Genomic DNA, 22,444 nt, shown 5'->3' with positions numbered 1-22,444 from the left:
GGTGTAGACTTTACAGAGACAGTGACCTCCAAAAACTTAAATTTGATGTGTCCTTTGAATCGAATCCATCCACAACGTGTCAGCATACATGTCATTGCTTCTGTTCTGACCCATCTTTTCTTTTCACTAAACTTCGCCACTTATTATGCCTCTCAAGTCTCACCCCCTTCCCATTAACTATTCATCACTTTCAAGTTTCAACCCCTACCGTATGTACTTCAATTCTCAGCCCATTATATGGTTCCCACAAAGCCTATCCTCTAAGTAACTCACCAATTCTATACAAGCCCCATGAAAAATATGAGTTCAGAGAAATGCAATTCCTCAGGAAAGCAAGGAAGAAGAAGGTGTCGTCCAAGAACCACTTCACAGCACTGTTCCTTTAATGTTGCTGAAGCTAGGAGACAGATTGTTCATGCCCTGCACCTCCATAGATCATCATCATCATCATCATCATCAACAACAACATCATCAGGGTCTTGTGGTGCAGAGAGAGACATATTTGGTGCCAGCGGCAACTGTGATTTTAAGAGACCTAATAATAATGTTAATGTGAATGCTGTTGGTTCATCACAATATTATTCATTGATGGAGTCTATGCCTCTGCCTGGACCTGTTTGGTCCACAACTGCACCTTCAGTGTTGGCTGCTGCTGCTGCTGCCCCATCTGCAGCAACTATGGAAGCCTTGGAATTTGAGTGGGGAGAGAACCAAGCCTCTTCATATTCTTGGTGGCTAGCATTTCTAAAGAGCTTGGATGGTAACAATAGTACTAATGAGGAATCAAAGTACCCATTGGGGAGTAATAGTTCTTGGTTGTTTGGTCAGAAGCTGCAGGGTAGTAGTCGTTGTAAACTAGAAGAGCCATCAGTAGTACCTTTGGCTGAGGGGAATGACCATCAGACCCCTTTCCCAGATGAATGGTTGATGTTTCCAACCACAGAAGATGATGAGGGTGAGATTGTAATTCCCCATTCTTAGGAAAGGGTCATATGTTCTAGCTAGTTCATCCTCAACTATGTGTTTCATCCTCTTAATTTAAATGGTGATGATGATGAATGTTTGTATCTACTTGTTTAGTGTTAATATATCTTAAGAATTGTGTATCAAATAGTATTTTCCCATATACAGATAAAATCTAACTTCTTCTGCTTCTTCTAGAGATTAAACCTGGCATCTGAACTCCACAGAATGGTTAAGTTATGGTTTGTATAGGTGCATGCTTTTTATCAGAATGTGACCTTACAGAGATGATCATTTGAATTAGGCAAGGTTTTTAGATGCCTGCATCTTTTAGACGTGACATTGCGTTGCACAGTACAATCCTGTGTGGAAATATGGGCTTTTGCTTGGAGTCTAATCCACTTTAAAGAAGAGTACTATTCTGACCTTCATTGAGAATAGTAATGTATTCTGGAAAAGCTCATTGAGCCAGCTTTTGATGGTTCAACCACTATATATGGCCCAATGCTAGTCCTGCAATGCACTTGTCTGATTTGCTAGTACTATTTTCAGTAGCATAAACCGGTTAGAAAGAAGTTTGGTGTTGCAATTTAGAACTCTTAGATCACATTTAAAGAGACAATTAGAATATTGTTGCTGTTAGTGATAGGCTGATAGCTTAGCTGAGTCTGGGCTTGGGCTTGGGCTTGGGCTTGGACTTGGGCTACACAGAATTTAGTTTCTCCCCAGTGAGCAAGGCCTGTTCTGTTGTCTAGTTTTATTTGTTTGCTGGGCCTCAAGCCAAACCATTGAAGGCCTCTTTTTTTCACATCATTGGGCCCACTAGTTCTAGCATTTAATGGGCCATTCATCTCGCTGTCATATTCAAGTAGCTAACTTTGTCATTGCCAACCAAAAGCAGCCCATCTGATCTGCATAAGAGGACTGAAGGAGGGTCTACTGGTGAAGGTGACAAGTGCATACATGCTGACCCATTTGACCAGTCATCAAATGAACCTGAAATGAGCCTTGTGACTTTGCAACTAAATGGATTGTAACTTGTCACCTAACACACTCTTATCATCAGATTGACAGATTCATCACATTGGATCCCAAATTCTAATCCATTCCTCTTTGCATTGTTTCTTGAAGTACAGGTCCCAGCCTAACAAAATTCAGAAGCCCATCCTAGCTAAGAAGCACTGAAGCACCACATAATTTTGGCAGCCTGGTAGGCCAGTAGGCAGTAGGTCCATGAATAATTGCTACTCTTCTGACTTCTCTGCCACACAGAAATAGAACTACTGATTCTATTTTTATGGTAGAGAATAATGGCAGTCAACAAGACAATAGTATCAAATGTGCATGGCTTAATGATTGAGACAACAAACAAACTTAATTAATTAAACCCATAAAAAATTACGCTAATGAATTAATAATCACTCAACCAAGACAAAGCCTAAAAATTAGTAAATTACCAACTTTAAGTTGGAGCAATTTGATGCACATTTAGGTATCCCATGTACCAAAATTTGGGCCAACTGTTCATTTTTAAGATGATAAGTTTTAAAGTGCCAATGCTTTGACCAACTTAGCCTAATTAGCCTAATTTAAGCCAAATTAAAGGGCTGCAGGTTTAATTAAAGCTTGAAAAATGGACCTCCTCCTACCGAGAAGATACGTGATGTCCGATGAAATAGCAATAATTTAGTAACTAATTATTTATTAGTTTAGTGATATTTTATTTGTACTTTGTTAGAAGAGATTTTAAATTCAAATCTTTATTGTTGATAAAGAAAAATAATAATTTAGTGGACGAGAAGGAGATACAAAAACGATAAAAACAATTAATGCATATCTCATTGAAGCGATCGACTTTGCAAACATTCTGATGATCTGCAGACAGCAAGATTCAAGAATCTATAAATATTGAAGGAGGTTAGGAGTAGAAGACAATTAAAATTAAAGGTTGGTTCAATGGTTCACATCCATATGACTAATTTTGAGCTTTCAATTCATTGTACACTCAATAATTTGGTTATGTGGGCTTCGATCTCTCGGACTTGAAGGATTAGAATAACGTCTATCCTCATGTACACGAGGGGTTCAATTGGCTGGATCCAACTGGTCTTCATAAATGCATGCCCACGTACTGTCACTCACTCAATATCTTTAATGTTGATGCTCAAAAATGGTAGAGCAGTCAACGTCGAGTCGAACCAAGTAGGCCCGTTGACCCACCACTGAGTGGATGACACGTCGAAGTAGGGCAGGAACGAGTAGCTGGGTCCGACTGGTGAGTAATGAGAGAGAATGATATCCAAAGCACCCTGCGCAAGCACACAAAAGTGAGCGGGAAGGACACCGGTGTGGTGCCGGCCAAAGCTCCTCCGACGCTCAAGTCAGTGTTCAGAGAGATCTGAGAGCAGAGTGAGTGAATAGTATAATAATGATTTCAGTTTTTCTTTTGTGACAAGAAGGTACCTCTTTTATAGTACCTTTGGAAGAGTGTCAACCAATCCGGTGACGACACGTGTCCTTTGTGGTGATTTGTACTGTAGGAGCGCCACGTGGCACCGGTCTCGAGGATCCGAGTGAATTGACACGGGCCGGGGGCCCGGGAGGCTTGAGCTTGGGAGGCCGGAGCCTTAGAGGCCGGAGCCCATGAGGCCGGAGCCTAGGAGGTCATGGGCTAGGAGCCCAGGAAGGGCTTAGTCTTTTGGGTCTAGGCCCAAACAGCATGGTGTTAGGCCTTGTGTGACTTGTCGTTATGCCGAGATGATTAGTCGTACGAACATTTAATAATGTCATATTTTATTTTCAAAAAAATATATATAATTGTCCTATTTTATGGCTACCTAGGTTTGATATGAGAATTAAGAAATAGAGGACTGCTCTCCGAATATGATATTATAAAATTATATTACAATCTTTTAGATATATAATATACATGTTTTCTATACATAAAAAATTCTAAATACGAGTGCAATACTCTATCATTAGAGCTTTATAGTATAATATTCCAAATATGGCCCCACTCTAAGAAACTTAAATATGCAAATCCATGCATTACACATTGTATGATATTAAAATCTTTAATCCATTATTTGAATGGTCAAACGGTCTGATCAAGGAGAAAAATAAGGGTGTTTTGGAGATTTCATGCCACGCGCACGCCGAAAGGGACCACGTGGCTAGCTGCACTACCTTCCCCGGTTAGTGGTTTCCTTAAAAAACGACGAGATAATCGAGTCAAAACAGTCGGACTCAGTGTTGCACAGCTTGGCACCTCCTGAGCCGCCACCGTCAAATTTTTTACTATTTTTCTTAAATGACAAAATTCTCCCTCCATCTTTTCGTGTAAATATGATGCCTAAACACAGAAAATAAAAAGAATACTCATATGCTGTTTTGTTTTCTTTCAAGTGAAAAAGAAATATTTGTTTTCAAGACAATTAGACAAATTACAAGGAAAAAAAAAAAGTGTACGTCCTGGAATGAAACACTTGAAAATAATGTGTATAAATATATATATATATGTAGTTACTATCATATATATGTCAATTTGTAAACGGACTATCCCATGCTTATAAGGGGTGTTGAATCAACAATGTCTTCTGCTTTCAACCTGAAATTTAGGAAGATGTCAATCTCATGACCTCTCTTTTCTTATTAAGAATATTCTGGTTATGAATCCAATTTTTTATAACGTTAATGGATTAAAGTTAACTGTTGCTTGATACCAATCAACACAAACTCATATATGACACAACATATTAACACAAATTAATATATATAAATAAAAGTTATTTGTTCCCGGCCTGGCAAAAAAAAAAAAAAAAGGGTTAGTGTTAAACACGAATAATTTAATTTTGACATGACCAACTTAGTTAACTTATATTGTATGAAGGATTATATAGCATTATATGATAAATGACTGATTTCTTAATTTCTTTATATCATTTATTCCTATGATATTATATGAATTATAGAATCAACGGATTTTATTTTATTTTATGAATTAAGTGGTATGATTTGATCATAAGTTTAATGTAGAATAAAGGGATTCAAAGTCTTAAATTTTTAATTCTATGAGATTAACAAACATACTAGGTTCATTTGAAGTCATATAATTATAACATACATGCAGTTAATTAAACATGTCAAATTGAGATTTATTAAATTAATTTTCAAACATGAATTTAAAATGAAGGATATACACATAAACAGTTGGATTACCACCCCTAACTTGTCATCATGGTCATGAAGATTGGACATGATCCCTATAACAGTATAACATAATTATTTTTGGTCGAAATAGCTATAACATAATTGAGTAAGTCTAAAGTTGTTTTGTTTCGGTTTCATATTTTCTAAGCTAGCTTTGCATGTTTTTGGACTGAAGTCGGTCGTGTATGACAAATTATTAGCAAGAATCCAAATAGGAGATTTCAAAAGGGTCAATTTCTAGCACAAAGATACCAAAAGTAAATAAAGAAAAATGTTATAGGATGATGCATATGAAGTGACATGACCAACTTTATAGGTGCATAATGGTCATTCAAGCCATATTATATTTTAGTGTTCATCGGCACTTCTTAGTTACAACTTACAACCCATGTCGTTTGTTCCCAGAAAGCATAGAGCTTTTTGATTGTTTAATGGGACACTAAATAATTAACCTTATTAAAAAAAGGTGCATGCAGGCTTTTCCTTTATATAAATTAATTATCAGCCGAAAGAAGAATATCCCATATCTCATATTAAATGGTAAATACATCCATGAATTTGGAGCAAATCCACACCACTCAGATCTTCCATGTCATGAAAAGATCCATCCACCACCGTTGGTATCTTCGTAAGCCATGTAAAAGTTTGAAAAGTTGAAAAATTAGCCAATATTTGGAACATTATTAAAGACTTTCAGTCTTATCAACTATAGCTTCTAATTTAAGAGTAAGGGCCAGTTTAGTATTGCTGTGTGAAAAAATAGCTGTGAGGTAAAACAGCTGTGAAGTAAAGTCAGCTGTAAAGTAAAGCAGCTGAGTGTTTGGTAAAGTATGTTTTCAAAAGTGCTGTGAGTGCAAAAAATAATATCAAAGTGTTTGGTAAATGTTAATGTAAAAGTGCTGTGACTGTGTATAATTACTAAAATAGACATGATGCTAAAAGTGTCTTTCACTTATTTGTTTGGTAAAAATTAAATGTGTTTTACTTGTTTTTTAAATTTTTGGCTACAAATTTTTATTAGCATTAATTTTTCTAAGAACAACATTATTAAATAACTATGTATATTATTTTTTTAGATATATTATAATTTTAATCGTGCAAATAAAATATCATAATTAATTATCACAATATAAAATATAACTAACAATGGACATATTTTTTAATTTAAAATAAACAAATTAAAAATATAGAAATCAATGAGGATATTATGGGTAAAATAAAATATTCATTGTTGCTGTGATTCACTGCAGCTTTCAAAAGCACCTAGAAACCTGCTTTCTGTTTTTGTTGTGGGGAGTTGAGAATTGTGAGAAAAAACAGTTTTTAATTTTTTTACCAAACACCAAAACTGCTGTAGGTGATTGAGAATTGTCATCCACAGCAGCTTTTGGGTCTTCTACCGCAATCCCAAACGGAGCCTAAATCTCTTTACAGAAAGATTCTAAGTTTAAATTTCATTTCAAATTTTTTTAAAAAATATAACCCTCAAGTAGTATTTAAACTTCTCTTAATTTAGTTGAGTATTACTCTAGAGAGATTCAGACAGTACTCAATAAGAGTTCGAACGCTATTAAATATTTATATTTTAAAACTTTAAAAAGAGATATATGCGTCTTTAATAAAAAAAAGTATAATTTGCAATATTTCCCAATAAGTTTTGGCTCTGAGTTTTGCTATAAAAGGGGGTTCGAGCAGGCCATTTTTTAAGGCACAGGAAGAAGAAGCCATTCATTCTTAGTAAACTTCAATAGCTCCTCTGCCTCCCTCAGAATCTAAGCCACCCCCCAAAAAAAATGCAAAACAAGGCAACAGTGGAAGCACTGTACAAGGCTTTGGCCCAAGGCAACACAGAGACAGTGGCAAAGCTTCTGGCGAGTGACCTTGAATGGTGGTTCCATGGCCCTCCACAGTGCCAGCATATGATGCGCGTGCTCACAGGGGAGACCAGCCACACTGACTTCCGGTTCGAGCCCAGAAGCATCACAGAGGTTGGTGACTACTGTGTCATTGCTGAGGGCTGGGAAGGTGCACAGGCTTATTGGGTACACGTGTGGACTCTCAAAGAGGGTGTGATTACCCAGTTCAGGGAGTACTTTAACACGTGGCTCACTGTCAGGGATCTCAAGCCACCAGGTTGGGAGAGCTTCACTGTGTGGCAGAGCATGCCAAGAGACCTGTTCCACAGATCTTTGCCAAGCCTTCTGCTGGCTATGTAGACTAATGCTGTTTGTGGTTTGTTGGGTGCCTTAAGAGCTCCACACAACTTGTTAATTAGCAAGCATATAAGATAATAATATGAGAAAAGAAAAAAAGGGTACTTGGGGTTTTAAGCTTGTTTGGAACAATGGATGATGCCATGGTCTATAAGTTAAAATGGAACTAGTAATAAAGAATAAACCCTTTACAATTATTTGCTTGTTTGAAATGTCGATTTCATGCTTTGTCAACATCACCTAATGACAGGAGGTGAGACCCCTACAGCAAATAGGCTGCATACGCACCACCACTACACCTCAAAACCAATACTCCAGCAGCCCAGCTGGTTTAGAACTTGATTTTATAACCAAAATTTTGGTGATGTTAGCGCATTTAAATTGTGTGTGGTCAAGAGGATATAATAATGACGATTCAATACAATGACATTGACACCAAATATGAGCATAGGACTATAGGTCCTTATACTCATGAGTAGATAATGTTGTAGTGATCACCCTGCATCCTCTGCTGTCCAGCGTTGCTAAACATATTCACATCTTTATTGCAAAACCACTTTAGGAAAGATTTCCTTAATATCTTCTGGAGCATTCTTTAAGGGAAATAATATGTTATCTATTGATTCCAAAGGGTAGGAAACATGAGCAATTCATGAGCTTCAGGAAAATTCCAGGGAAAAACAACCGTAGATTATAACGTCAATTTTTAAGTAGAAAGCAACTCAGCATATTGACAACAATCATACATTAGAAATCATTATGTGGATTCTTTTGTACATTATAATATGCTGCAAGCCTGCAACTACTACTATCAACATTTTGAGCTTAAATATTGATCTATGCACAGACAGCAGTTTTTGTGATTTAACATTATACTGGCTATGAAATCTCACTCAACATGAAGGACTCATTACATACTAGAGGATACATCATACATGGAAGCAAAAAATTGAATTTATCAAACTCACATGAACTAATATTATGTATATTATCTGCACCAAGAAGCTATAATGTCTGCCGTCTTCCAAGAGCTACAATAGTAATTCGTTCTTTTTTATGTTTTTGGTTGATATTTTCTTCTCTCTGTATTATGGATGGAACAGGCGGCTTCATGAAAACGTCTGTAACATCCTCTTCAACTTTGGGAAGCTGTCTGTCTTGAGTATGATAATATTTTTGAAGTCTGCTTGGACTTGGGGAGCTTTCAAACAGAGATGTTGGGGTAAATCTATATTGAACATTTCCACTTTCACGAGGTAAAGGGGGTAGCGCAGGCTGGTCATGCTCATTCATTTGCTTCCTCCAGAAGTCAATTTCCACAATGTCATAGAAATCAGCTGTCCGAACTTCCTGAGCAAGTGAGCAACAGCAACAAAAAAGCCACTGTGCACAATCAGTCACTGCTGGCTTTCCACAACATAAGTCATTTGCTGGCAAGTTGAATCTCTTCCTCATTTGGGTTCTCCAGAAGCCACCATACAGTAAACCAAACAAACAAAGGACAATGCCTGTTAAACTCAAAGCTTCCCTGGCAATGTCATTCTCAATATTGATGGCAGCCAAACTGAAGATCCAAAATGGGGCTGTGCAAAAGAGGAGAAAAGTTGCAATATGAACATACATGTTACCAAATCCAAGCCTTTGCATATTCCACCCGAAAACACAACAGCTGCAGAAAAGAGAAACATAAGCTATAGCAATATCATCCTGAAAATCAAATAAACCCCCTCTCCATTTAGGTGCATATTCAGCAATCCTTTGCTCATTTCTAGATGCAAGTGAAAAACTCCTCTCAAATGGCTTCACCATTGAGTGGCTCGGCTGACTTGTGCTATTGGTCATGAGAATATGATCTTGTGCTTCATTATCAACTTCATACTCCTTCCCAAGGGGGCTAACAATGGAGTACACACCTGCAATTGCAGGAGCAACAATTGCAACCGAAAGGCAGATACCAACGCCGGCAGCCGGTCGCTCAGATCTTTTGTATCCCAAGTTAAGCCCACATAAGGCATACTGAGCAAAGCAATTCACATGGAGTAACACAACAACCGCCATAATGTGCACCCATTCATGGGGCTTGTAAGTGCCATTCTTAGAGTATAATTTTCTGAGTAATGAGACATCCTTTGGCTTCCATCTCAACAGAAGTACAAGGTGGTGAATCCTCTTCGGATGTTGGTAAAGACACATGAGAGTAAAGAGAGCATTGAGAATTTGATTGTTGATCTCAAACCAGGCATTTCTCTGCGACTTCTCAGTTAGGATACTGTTTAACATTCCTGTCATCACAAGAAAAAGGATTGCTCCTGAGACAGCAACACAACTTATCCATAAAAGGAGGGCCATATTCAGAGGATTCTTGATCCACTTCTTGCAGATTTTACTCATGTATGCCCAATCAATCTTCTTAGAAAGAACCACATTTAAACATTCTCCAAAACCTTGGCTGGTTGAAGAAGGTACAGAAGGTGAGATTTCATCACTTCTTTGATTTTCATCAATAACCAAGCTGTCCCTTTTGTGATGTTGAAATTTAAAGCACATTGTTGTCATTAGCCTCATAACCATCTTGGTGCCACTTGAAGTAAATTCTTCATGTTATGCGACCACCATCGATAGGCTGATAGCTGGAGTCAGCCAAAAGTAAAATTTCTTTAATCAATCGCTCTCTTGCATTCTGAAAGTTTTAAAATTCAAAAAGCAACAACCAAATGCCCGGGTCTACACCAGGATGCTCATTAGTCATTACTGAAGTTCATAAGAATGACTGAAGTTCATAAAGCTAAACCATTCTGTACACCATCATCTTTTACACATTAGATAATTCAGATTGTAACCTTTCACTAAAAGTCATAGACACAAGTCATAAACATAACATGAAACGAGCTAATCCTGGAAAGTCCAATTATAATGATAATATATTAATATCTGAAGATCAGTCCAAGAAGCTGATCAGAAATTCAAAAGAAACAAAGGGCAGGAAGAGACAGAGAGATAGAGAGAGGAGGCCATTTTTGAGTCCACAGCTAAACTGAAATCCAGACACAACTTACAAGCAGTTCAACTATCACAAACAATACTAAGAAAGTGATAAAAACAACATGATTTACATTTGTAGTGTTCAATATATGACAGAAGCAATCACAAAGCAACACAACCTTACTACAGTAGAAGCAATGGTGAACCAACATTTGAAATTCAGAAAAAGAGAAAATTATACCTATGGCCTATGGGTCTCACTGTGGCTGGCTTATCAGAGAGGAAGCCATATGAACATAAGATAATTGTTCAGTTTGTTGTCTGCCTTCACCAGGTCTTTCAAACTTGTGGGTCTTCTTCAGCCAGTGACATTTGTCAACCGTCCATAAGAAAGAAAAGGATATAAAGCCAAAGAGAAAAACTTTGTAAAAAGCGAGCAATAGTTTCTTTTTCTTTGATTATTTTTTTAATTTTAATTACGTATGAGAACAAACGGCACTCCCGCGCACGACATTAGATTTGTCCTTTTTCTGTGTGTAATTAACTTGGATTTTGTGTACTCTGGTCCACCATTCCACCCACACGAGATAAGAAAGCGAACACTTTAAATTGGGCTTGATGGGCTCACTCGCAAGTCCAAACTCGACGTTTTCAACCCAATCTTTTTAGGTAGTTAACAGCTTAACTGCTACGTGTCCCTTACTAACTTGAGTAAGAGACGTGGAATCATTTTTATACAAATTTAATTTTACTAAATTTTTAAGTACTGACAATATCTTATAAGTTAAAATAAATAAAGTAAAATTTAAAGAAAGATAAATTAGGAATAATATAAAGCACCATTTAGACTTAACGCTTTGGCTGATAGTGGTGAAATTGTGCTGATTTGCCTTGATTAAGTTATTACCTTACCACCATGGCCAAAAAAAAAAAAGTTATTACCTTACCACATTACAAACATGGGTATTTCATGTGCTTAATACATTACAAACAAAAATATTGACTGAGCAGATACATATACCCCTAAAACGAGTTTAGGAAGACAACAATGGAGATATTGTCGATAGTAAGAACTTTATATGGACCTCTCTGATGCCAAATCAAGCAGTGTACGAAAGAACTGGTGAGGATACATAGGTGGTTCCTCTGCTAGTGCCTGAGAATTGAGATGTACAAGAAAAGGTCTAACCAGTTAGAATTTACTAGTAAGTAGCGGTCTCTTAGTTTTTATGTGTTGCATCATATGAAATTTCCTCAATGTGTTTGACATACCGGCCGATTCAATTTCCATAGCAAGTTCAGAACAAATATTATCAGATGCTGATGAATTCGTGCAGAAAGAAAAAAAATCCGTGCAGAAAGAGAATACCTGATGAATCAGAACAGTAGAAGGCGTCATTCCAGGCACTGTATTGACCTCTATTACCAAAACCTTCAGAAAATGAAATTCACAATGAAATAAAAAAGAGTTAACATATAATACACACCCTTTTTTTAATAGTCCTCCAAACAACAATCAGTTAGGTAAAGAAAAAAGAATAATGTATCAACACAGAGATTAATAGAAGCTAGCGTATTTTATATGGAAAAAACATGAATATATATATATTTTTTAAAACAACCCTCGGGGCCAGGTGTCAAGGAAGAAAACTAGATATTTTCAGTTCAGAACAGAAAAGGCCATGATATAAGCTTAAACCTTGCTTAAACCTTGCTCATGTTTCAGCATAAGAAGAGAGATGCATGTCCAAGAAAATCATACCTCTCCACTATCCACATTGACAAACGCATCAATTCGTGAAAAGCCTTCCAGTTCAAGAGTGTTTGCAATTATTTCAATATTTCGTTTACATCTCTGCAAGGCCTCGTTGCTGATTAAAGGAGGGGAAAAAGACATTAGAACAATGATTCCAACATACAAAGTATAAAAAGGAAAGATCTAATAAGCACGATAAGCAACCTAGTGAGGAAGTTGTATTCTAGGTGAAATCAGTGTCACCTTAGAATTATGTCTGAGAATGATACTGAAACATCAAAGCTCGAACCAAAAATTTTACAGCCCATGTATGGAATTTAAATAACAGTATGCAGAAAAGACATGTCAAGCATGAATGGTGTTATGAGGGAAAATAAGGAAGAATAGAAAACGACGAGCACCACCAACTATAATGGCTGCCTCCTATATATAGATATTATGTAAAATATAAAATTAAGATCTTATTCCTCACTAAACAAAAGTCTCTTAACAACGGAAACATCATTTCCTGAAAATGAAGGTTCTTTACAAACCTAATAATTGATGATGGAGGTGGAGTAAGATTGATGCCAGTCCCACCTGCCAATGCAAGTAATTTATAATGGCATGTCAGCAGAAAACTTAAAAAAAAAATGACAAAACCTGTAAACAATGGGACAAAGAATAACAACAAAAGCTTACCTTGAAATTTCTCCTCAAGTGATAAAATATCACCACTCTCCTTGACAGTGATACTAGGACTCAATGAGTGCATTGATCCTTGTTTTCCAATAACACCAACAGTTATTTCAACCCATCTACTCCGTCCATTCCACATGAGGTGATGTCCATTTTCATTTCTGGATTTAGATGAAACAATTATATCATCGGTATCGATAAAAGGTTCGAAGATTAAGAGCTCTGGAGGGGGGTTTGGCATCTCAATCATTCCATGTGCCTACATATCAAAAACCAAGATCAAAACTTGAAGATGGTATATAGTTTCCGGTAAAATGGCTAACTGAAAAAAAAGAAAGAAAAAGAAGTATAATTTGTATCTTGCACACTAATATGAAGAACCACCTACTCATCCCAGATTGAGATGTTAACTTCCATTGCAATACACCAGTTAGTGGAGAAGAGTGACAAACAAACAACAAATACTTCCAATGACTAAAGACATCACAGCGCTTATGAATTGTTAGAATGGAAGGACTGTTGAATTACCGTAGATCTCATTCACTTTAAGAGATACTTTAAGGCACCCATGTGACATTCATACTGCCTAAGGAACATGCTACCTTCTACTTTCTCATTTTCATTGGTCATATTCGAAATGAAAATTGCACAATGTTTTTTAAGAAACAAAGAAAATTGAGTAGTGACTGTGGAGTAACACTACTGTTACATATCATATTTTAAGAAAAAGAAGTTAGAGAACATTTGTAAAAATTATGCCTGAAATGAGATTCCAAGAAGAGATAGAGGCCATGCCGAGAAAATCAATAATTAAAACCATTTTATACCTTTGACAAACTATTAGGAGGAATTCGAAGAAGACAGTCTTCCAATGCTTTTACATACACTGAAAGGTCTTCTACACAGCTGCATGCACAAAAAATTGGACCAAAACATCAGAACTCCATTGCAGATAAAGGAATCATGATATTGAGTACATAAAGAGCTTGGTAGTATAACTACCATTGATCAGCACATGAAAAACAAGAGTAAAACAAGGATAAACCTACCATAACCTTGCAACCCCAGTGGAGCATCCATCTCTTGCTGGTTTAACACATAATGTTTCACACTGAAGCTTTGAGGTCAAGTCATGCCACACATTTGGTATTGGTGTACTAAGGAGATTCTCTCTTCTCCTCAAATCTTTGTTTATAGTAAGAACTCCCAAGTTTGACAACTGTTCATTGCAAGAGATCACAATGCTTTGTTAAGGAGCAAACAATTCATCTTCTTGGACATGTACTTATAAATTAATATTAAGCACAAACAATGTGGTCATATTAAGCACAAACAATATCAAGAAAGCCCAACTCGTCTTCTTGGATGTGTACTTGTAAATTAATTAACATACATGTTTAAGAGCAAGAGATGTTGCAACTTTGTCCATACAAATCTTTGAAGCCATCACACCGGGACCTTTAATTAAAAAATAAAAATTTGGTCAACAATGAAAACCAAGATAACAAGGTCCTCGTAAAAGTGTTTATTAGAATAAACCTGTATGTGGAATCCCTTCAGCCTCCAACAAAGACTGAAGTGTACCATCTTCACCAATGCCTCCATGGACTATAAAAAACATTAGATAAACCTCGTAAGTACTTTAAAATTTTGATGTTTTGAATCTTCTGATCTCTAAGCACAGTTGCTAGAGCCTGATCACACTCTAATAAGTTGTTCTAGATTCTTACCAATTGTGGTCACAAAAATGCTGAGTTACAAACATTTAAACCAATAAAATCAATTAAAAGTCATACCCGCCAAGGCTTTGAAGTATGGTTATGTCTCTACTCCTAATAACTGAGAGAAGCATTTGAAATTATTATGTTAGTAGTTAAAGCAGCCTACAATTTTTCCATGCCAAGTCCGTAAATAAAAAATTCAGAACCCTATGATTTTGTACTAATACACAGTGAAAGGCGTCAACACATTCTCCTCTGCATCTAGCTCTCAAACCCCACCTCTTTGTCTCTCTCTGTCTCTCTGTCTCTCTGTCTCAAAAGAGTATCATTGTTAATTGTGTTATATTGTACTGATATAATGAAAAATTTCAATGCTAATATTATATAACTAGCAGATAATGGTTGACAAAGAAAACCTGCAATAAAAACTGTTGCCTGAACTTCCTTGGCTAGCTTGATCCACTGTTCAATAGAAGACTTTACAGGCGGCTCATCAGTAATATCAAATCCTGTAAACCAAGAATGTTTCTTGAAGCCTTCCATAAGATCATGAATAACTCTGTTCCGTAACTGAGAAGTAAGAGCAACTCGGTCTGGCTCAATTGCCTCTATGCATGCAGAAAGAACTTCCTCCGTGGTGTGTCTTAGCACAAGAGAATAACTGATCATGAAGAAAACAAATCAAATTGTATGAAGCAAGAGAGTAATGGGGAAGAGGGGCCCTGTCTATTATATCCATATGCTTTATATTAAAACTTGATGAAACACATGTCATAAGTAGCTATGGAGCTTCATTCTGACCCTAAAACATTTTAATGCATCAATGCTCTTTTGGACTGTATTGTTACTTTGTTAGATACCTTGATTTCAAGGTATATATCTGCATAATAGATGATACAACAATAAATGACTCAAAATTCTGAAAGGACCTTCTATAACATAATATGTGTTGAGCACTAGTCTCCCATTTATTGAGCTAAGTTTATAATAAAGCTTAATATACTTGTTGGGTCTCTCCACCTAACAGCTTAAGATTTTAGGACATATATTCATTAACATGCACGTAAAAGCAGATGGAGAATTAACTAGGTTATATATTTCAAGAAAATAAAATTTCTCAATTTTTCCAAAATGATTCACAGATTTGCTGAGGGGTCACTACAACAGGAAAACAAGACAATATCTCTAATGTTCTACACCCTTATCATTTCTGGTTCTACTTCTAATGAATTAGTAAACGTTCAAAAAGAGGAGTGGAAAGCCCACATAAAGATAATATACATGACTTACTCTAACAAATAGAAGTGATCTTCAATTGTCGCACACCCACCCACCTACCCAGAGAGAGAGAGAGAGAGAGACTTACGGTAATGACCAAACCATTCTGGAAGTCGCATCAACTTCGCTTTTGTCCATATCCATACTAGACGAATATGCAGTGTTGGGGGCAAGCAAACATGGAGTTACTTCAAGCTGTAGCCAACAAGATTGTCAATCTCAGACAATGCCTATCATGCACGTAGTTTAAATAAGGAAGAACAATATACTTATCTATAGGATGAATTAATTCCAAGTCATTAATTATGTACACTGACGATAGTTTCAAGAGAACTTGAAAAAGGAGCTGATAAAATTCTTCAAACACAGAATCAAAACTTTGATGAATTGTTCCTCTTCTAAAGGAAAAACAATAAAATTTTTGAGATTTTGAATGAGTATAAAAGCTTATACAAATATTTAACTCATGCTTATGCATTCATCACCATGGAAAAATTCAAACTAGGGTTTTATCCAAATCCTCCTCCCCCACCCTGAAAAATCAATGTTCCCCTTCTGAAGATATCACACTGCAACATTAGCATATCCAAACCATTAAGCATATTGTAAACTCAAAAATACTTACATCGTCAAAAGCTTGCAGATTGAGCCAAACATTTGTTCCGCTCATAAGAGATACTTGCCTCTCCGATGTGTCTCCTCCAAAAATAACAAAAACTTTGCGAATGCCTTCGCAATTGCTAACTGTTTCATTAAGCAGTGAGGATTTTGATCTTCTAGGCAAATGACCTGATACACTACCAAGTGATGCAAGATTTGGAAACCGCAAGCAAGCATGATAAATTATGCTCCGAAGAATATTTGAATGAGAAAAACCAACCTGGATCCAAAAAGGGGGTTTTGAGGCAAGGCAGTGGCAACAAAGAGAAGCTATATTACAACACAAGTCAAATCAAAAGTACCTTTGAGGCTTGCTGAAATAAAAAGCTGGTCTGCTCCATTCCACTAATCTGATGAATTAAACAAAGAAAGTATGAAAATTTAAGAAGAATCAACACCTAGAACACCTATCATTCAGATCATTAGACAACCTTCTTACCAGGTTAATGTCGGTATATAAAATTGTACCCATCTCTGTCCTTCCAAATTTTATATCTGATGATGACGGTACATGAACAGAATTAGGCAGAAACCATCCATCGATTCGAGCAAAGTCATGAAGGCCAAGCTTTTGGAATAACTGAGATGCTCCTCCTCGAATACTTTCGATGACATTAATAGGAAAACGAGGTGGAGTATGATAAGCAACCTGTTTGGCATGCACAGACTGAAAATTAGAAAGATGGCACAAGACTCAAGAGAAATTTATAACACATCATACACTTGAAGTCAAATAATAAACATTGCAATGAACCATTTGTGAAGTCCACTACTGGTCTACCTGTTGTGTTGGAAGATATTTCCTCCGGTAGTTGAAAATTGCATCCTTCTCTCTAACATCAGCACTGCCAAGAAATTGAAGTTCTACCTGGACATTTTAAGGAATAATATTAATCCAAATATTCATTATACAATAGTACCTAATATATCTACATACCTATACCTACATCTTTTCTACATGGTGAAGGTGATGTCCGCTATACTTCAACCAGTTATTTGAAATACAATGAAATGAAGCAAAAACAATTATGGAGCATTCATACCTCAGTTGGTAGTAATACAACAGGATGAGAATCTGAACCAGACCCAACATCAAGAACAATTGCTGTAAACTCACTCCCTCCTTCAAGAAATATTTCAACAAGGACTTTGGAATCAATTCCCTATCAAACATAGAAAGAGCACAAATTCATGAGAGACAGATTTCTACTCTAAAGTTTATAGCCACATTTTTTCAAAATTAATTCAGGATATTGCACCTTCCTTTTCCAGCAAAATTCATCTTCAAACCCACATGGTCCAAGTTCATGCACAGATTTAAAATTTTCTTGAAACATGTGGAATTTAAGAGTATAAAACAATTACAAAAATATACAGAAAGAAAGAAAGAAAGAAAGAAAACTACCTCTGTAATAATTGAATTAGCCTTATTAAGAGAATCATCCAGGCCATATGCAACTGTAACTCCAATGCTTGATCCTGCTCGTGCTGGTTTTACCTGGAACAAAATAATAAACATGTTATATGTCATAAACAGATCTCATAAAAAATAAAATAAAAACCACACTCAGGGTTTGTTTTCATTACAACACTAAATATGTGCCTTACCACAACTTTCCCTGAGTTAGGGTCCAGTTGATTTCTTGCAAACCATTTTGACAGTTCAGATTCATCTGCTTCATTTCCCTATAGGTCAATGGAGTCAGAGAATAAAGGAACAAAAACATCAATGCCAAAATTAACAAAATTGCAAAAGACCATTGGAATTACTTTATCCTCAATAACAAACCTCAGATACCACACAATAGGTGATAGAAACAAACATCAAAAGTTCAACTAATGATGTCATAATGTGCGGACACAAGTCACGCAACCTAGTGAAGTCTAGCGATAGTACCTGTACTAAACAACTTGGTACTGTTATGAATCCTTGTCTGCTGAGCTCCAACGAGGCATTGTACTGCCAATAACTCAAGCACAAACAATTATTGTCAACTAATTTTTCTTTTTCTCCTTTATAATATATATATATACATATATAAAAATAACAGTAACTGTCAATTTGTCATCTCGTACCTTGTCGAATGCTTGACGACACTCACTTGATCCCGTGCCAACAAATGGAATGTTGTGCTTTTCCAATAGTTCCTGAAACATCATGTGTTTAAATATTACATCACAAAGAAAGGAAAAATAAAAAGTAAATCCATTAGTATGTGTGTGTCTGTATTAATGAAAGTAAAAGGTTACACTACACTACACCTGAATACCACCATCTTCACCAAATTGACCATGTATGACTGGGAACACTATGTCCACAGAGGCAGTGAGGTGTACCGCGAAGTCAGACAAAGATTCGAAACCTTGGGCAAGGCTGCAGAAAGAGACATTTATCCTGCTCAACATATTTGCTTACATAGAAACACTAAATTCCAAAGTTTAAAAGCACTAACTTGCCTTTCAAGTTTAAAATCAAAATCCGCGGGAGTGTTGGAGTATACCTGTGAATTAATGTGCAAAATTAATAAATGGACAAAGAAACAAGTCTGGCAAATTTCAGAGCAATGCATGTTATACAAGCAAACCTGTGCAGGGGATATTGCAAACGCATTGAGGTTAGAATCAATGTAATAGCAACTCACATGAAAATCTTCCCCCTGTTTCAAATTCAATAGAAACAATCAAATAATTTTCCTACTATTTTGACGGAATCCAAACACGAATTGCGAGTGAAGGAGCTTACTTGTATGTGATCGATAACTGATCGAGCGGAGTTGAGAGAAATTCCACGCTCCGCAGACGGACCTCCGCAGATGATCCCCACTCTCAGAACCCTACCTTTCTCTTTCTCCTTCTCCTTCTCTTGTCTCTCAATAATTCGATCGTCCACCACCTCCGTGGCGGCGCGTGGAACTCCGACGCCACGCCACCGCGTCGACGAAGCATAAGTTCTCAAGCTCTGGTTCAATCGCAAGAAGTTGAAGTTCGGGGCATACGGAAGCGGTTTCTGAGCGGCGTCGTTTTGATTGGCGCGAAGTAGAGCAAGGCCAGAGCCGAATGCGATCGTTGCCATCGGAAGGAGTAGTGAGTGAGAGCGCGAGCAAGGTGGACTGATGAAGAGCATTGTTTGATATCTTTCTCGATTCCCACTTATTTATATATTTTTGTTTTAAACTATTGACGGCAGAGGAAATGCCAAAATTTGGAGGGAGTATGCGTCCTTCTCAGTGGCCGTTTCTGGGTGTCCTGCCGTCCTGTCCTGTTGGACAAAATTTAAGCGTCACCTTTGTTTTTGCCTTTTTGGTCTTTTTTAAAATACAACTCCTAAAAATTATTGTGGATGACTGGATGTACTTTATTTTAGATAACAACTACCATACTTTGTCTCTCATTATTAATTTAATTTAAGAGTAAATTATTTATAAGTACCTCAATTATACACTAATTTTTAATTTAGTATCCCAACTTTAAAAATTTGACAAAAAGTATCTTAACTTTCATTTTGTGTCAAAATAGTACCTCTGTTAGTTTTTCTGTTAAATAAACCATTATCTGCTGATGTGACATAGGTATTTTCATCTTTTTCCCACATTTAAAGTATAATAATATTTTAAAAAAATTTTGAATAAAAAAATTAAAACTTTTCAAAATTTAAAAAAATTTGGGGGGGATGGGGGTGGGTTGGGGGGAGAGAGGCAAGGGTTGGTTCTGGGTGGGGAAGAAGAAAGAGGGTCGGAGGGCTGGTGCTAGGTGTGGGGTGCGATAGGGCTGAGGTTGGGGGGGAGGGATGCGACGGGACTGGGGGTGGGGGGAGAAGGTGGGTCGGGCAGGGAGAGGTGGTTGGATGGGTGGGGGCGGGGAGGGGAGAGGATGGTTGGGTGCGGAAGGGCTGGGTGGGGGCAGGAAGGGGAAGGGATGGGTGGGGGCTGGGTGGGGGCAGGAAAGGGGAAGGGATGGCTGGGGGCGGGAAGGGGAAGGGAGGGGAGGGAGGGGAGGGGAGGGGATGGGCGGGGTGGGGTGGGGTGGGGGTGGGGGTGGGGGTGGGGTGTAGGGGTATGGGGAGGGGGGAGGGTTAAAAATTAAAAATTAAAAGTTTTAATTTTTTTAATGTTTATTTTAAAAGTTTTAATTTGTTTAATAATTTTTTTTATTCAAAAGTTTTTAAAAATATTATTATATTTTAAATGTGGAAAAAAGACGAAAATACATCTGCCACGTCAACATATAACGGTTTATTTGACAGAAAAACTAACGGAGGTACTATTTTGACACAAAATGAAAGTTAAGGTACTTTTTGTCAAATTTTTAAAGTTGGGGTACTAAATTGAAAATCAGTGCATAATTGAGATACTTATAGATAATTTGCTCTTAATTTAATTATCATCATTGTTTTTATTTTCGTTTTATTTATCCTATTTGCCCCACTTACATAAAACAAAAATGTCCAAGCCTGGAGGAATAGTTTTAAGAAATTTTTATTACTTTATAGGAGTGATATAATTAAAGATATTCTATATACAACAAAGAATATAATCATTACACCTAATTACTCAGAATACACATAATCATACATTCATACCTCATTTCGTCCTCCTCTAATCGAAGGTAGCCATTTCTATTTTTTCAGTAGAGCATAAATTTTATTGTCTTTTTTTATCTCTCATTTCCGCGTTGGAGACTTGGAGTTGCCGGAGGAGGAGAGGTGTAGACAGGAGGGGACATGAGGCGGCTCCTCCATGCATTCCTCTTTTTTTGTTTTATCTTTTATAAATGTAAAGAATAATTTTATATTTAAGAACTAGGGGTATTATTGGCATTAAAGAATTCTTAATTTTTTTTTAATCTCCTAAGCATAACTCATTGAAGCAAATAAAGTATTACATTGTATTATGGAGAAAAGATTCCAATTAAGGAGAAACCTCATCATGCCATGAATGAAAAGTTAACACAATTCAAAGCAAAACTAGTAAGCGCATTTACAACTTGATTACAGCTTCAAGAAATATAACCAAATGTAGAACTATCAAAAAGATGCCAAACCCCATTGCCTCAAAAAATTCTTGTTTGATGCAATCCTCCACCAAGCTAATAAATCGATTGATAATAGTATCGATGGCATTTTGAACCGCCTACCAATGAAATCGCCCACACCAACCGACTTCGGTTAGTCAGTTTTTGTGGTTTTCGATGGAAGCATGGTTGACGGTCAGATTTCCTACCGACCAACCTCAGTCGGTGTCGAGCAGGTTTTGGTTTCTAAAACTGGCATTCTGACCGAACCGACCGTCATCTGCATCTATGTGTCTTTCTATGCATCTTTTTCTCATCCATACATCTCTCTCTCATCCATGCATATCTCTTTCATCCATGCATATCTCTCTCATCCCTGCATTTCTGTCATCTCTCTTAAACCTCTGCCTCTGCATCTCTCTCTTGCCGAGCACCACCACCTGCCATCTCCACAGCCAAGCACCACCACCGAGACCTCCCCAACCCACTGTGACTGTCGAGCACCACCACTGAGACCTCCCCAGCCCACTGCGATCTCCCCCACCACTCAAGACCCCCCCACCACCACCACCTGATCGAGACACCAATCCAGACCTATGCCTCCCTCTTTTCAGCCGGCCAATGTCGCCTCCGAACAATACCAACCACCTTCGACACCGTCGGATCAATTGCGGTTGGCAGTTTTGGTATTCCGACTGGCCTCGGTCGGTGCTCAGTTAGGAGCTCTCAGTTCGGTAACCGCACCGATGCCAGGCCTAGATTATAGCTTGAACATCCGACTCAAAAAAACCACAACTTCAAGACCTACAAACAAACAACTATAGCATGCAAAAGATTGCCAAAATCTCAGCTTGTTGGGATGAAGTGATGCTGAAAAGAGGATGGGCAATCACCACCCTAACCTTCCTGTGACTGTCCCAAAGAACAACACCAATACCTCTAGCTCCCGTCATGGGCAAAAAACACCGTCTACA

At 37.2% G+C, this 22,444-nt stretch overlaps 3 protein-coding genes across 4 annotated transcripts; 1 reads left to right on the top strand and 2 right to left on the bottom strand.

Annotated features, from left to right (window-relative positions):
- The first annotated feature begins 6,891 nt into the window (after positions 1-6,891).
- On the top strand, positions 6,892-7,644 carry LOC147281354 (Nuclear transport factor 2 (NTF2) family protein). Its single transcript, XM_086248945.1, has one exon. The coding sequence runs from the start codon at positions 6,966-6,968 to the stop codon at positions 7,386-7,388; it is 423 nt and encodes a 140-aa protein (XP_086105071.1). The 5' UTR covers positions 6,892-6,965; the 3' UTR covers positions 7,389-7,644.
- A 512-nt stretch (positions 7,645-8,156) lies between these two features.
- On the bottom strand, positions 8,157-10,726 carry LOC147281353 (uncharacterized). The gene is made up of 2 exons (XM_086247988.1): positions 10,609-10,726; positions 8,157-10,015 (listed from the first exon to the last, which is right to left on the bottom strand). Exon 2 carries the CDS (start codon positions 9,954-9,956, stop codon positions 8,391-8,393), a length of 1,566 nt encoding a protein of 521 aa, XP_086104114.1. The 5' UTR covers positions 9,957-10,015; positions 10,609-10,726; the 3' UTR covers positions 8,157-8,390.
- Positions 10,727-11,234: 508 nt separating this feature from the next.
- LOC147281352 (D-alanine-D-alanine ligase family) lies at positions 11,235-19,587 on the bottom strand. 2 transcript variants are annotated; one of them, XM_086246411.1, is made up of 24 exons: positions 19,204-19,587; positions 19,046-19,117; positions 18,918-18,961; positions 18,723-18,834; positions 18,537-18,608; positions 18,358-18,420; positions 18,069-18,146; positions 17,866-17,958; positions 17,504-17,623; positions 17,242-17,328; positions 16,900-17,109; positions 16,763-16,810; positions 16,426-16,680; positions 15,889-15,995; positions 14,939-15,183; positions 14,341-14,409; positions 14,195-14,259; positions 13,851-14,020; positions 13,629-13,707; positions 12,805-13,060; positions 12,657-12,702; positions 12,130-12,238; positions 11,737-11,799; positions 11,235-11,523 (listed from the first exon to the last, which is right to left on the bottom strand). In XM_086246411.1, exons 1-24 carry the CDS (start codon positions 19,582-19,584, stop codon positions 11,443-11,445), a joined length of 2,925 nt encoding a protein of 974 aa, XP_086102537.1. In that variant the 5' UTR covers positions 19,585-19,587; the 3' UTR covers positions 11,235-11,442. The 2 variants fall into 2 exon arrangements, with proteins under 2 accessions (XP_086102537.1, XP_086102538.1); XM_086246412.1 differs by lacking the exon at positions 16,426-16,680.
- Between the last annotated feature and the right edge of the window lie 2,857 nt (positions 19,588-22,444).

The sequence above is a fragment of the Dryas octopetala genome, chromosome 6, assembly GCF_963921425.1.
Source record: "Dryas octopetala chromosome 6, drDryOcto1.1, whole genome shotgun sequence".
Lineage (NCBI taxonomy): Eukaryota > Viridiplantae > Streptophyta > Magnoliopsida > Rosales > Rosaceae > Dryas > Dryas octopetala.
Note: the sequence above shows the minus strand (reverse complement) of the source record. Positions and strands in the feature narration are given on the sequence as shown.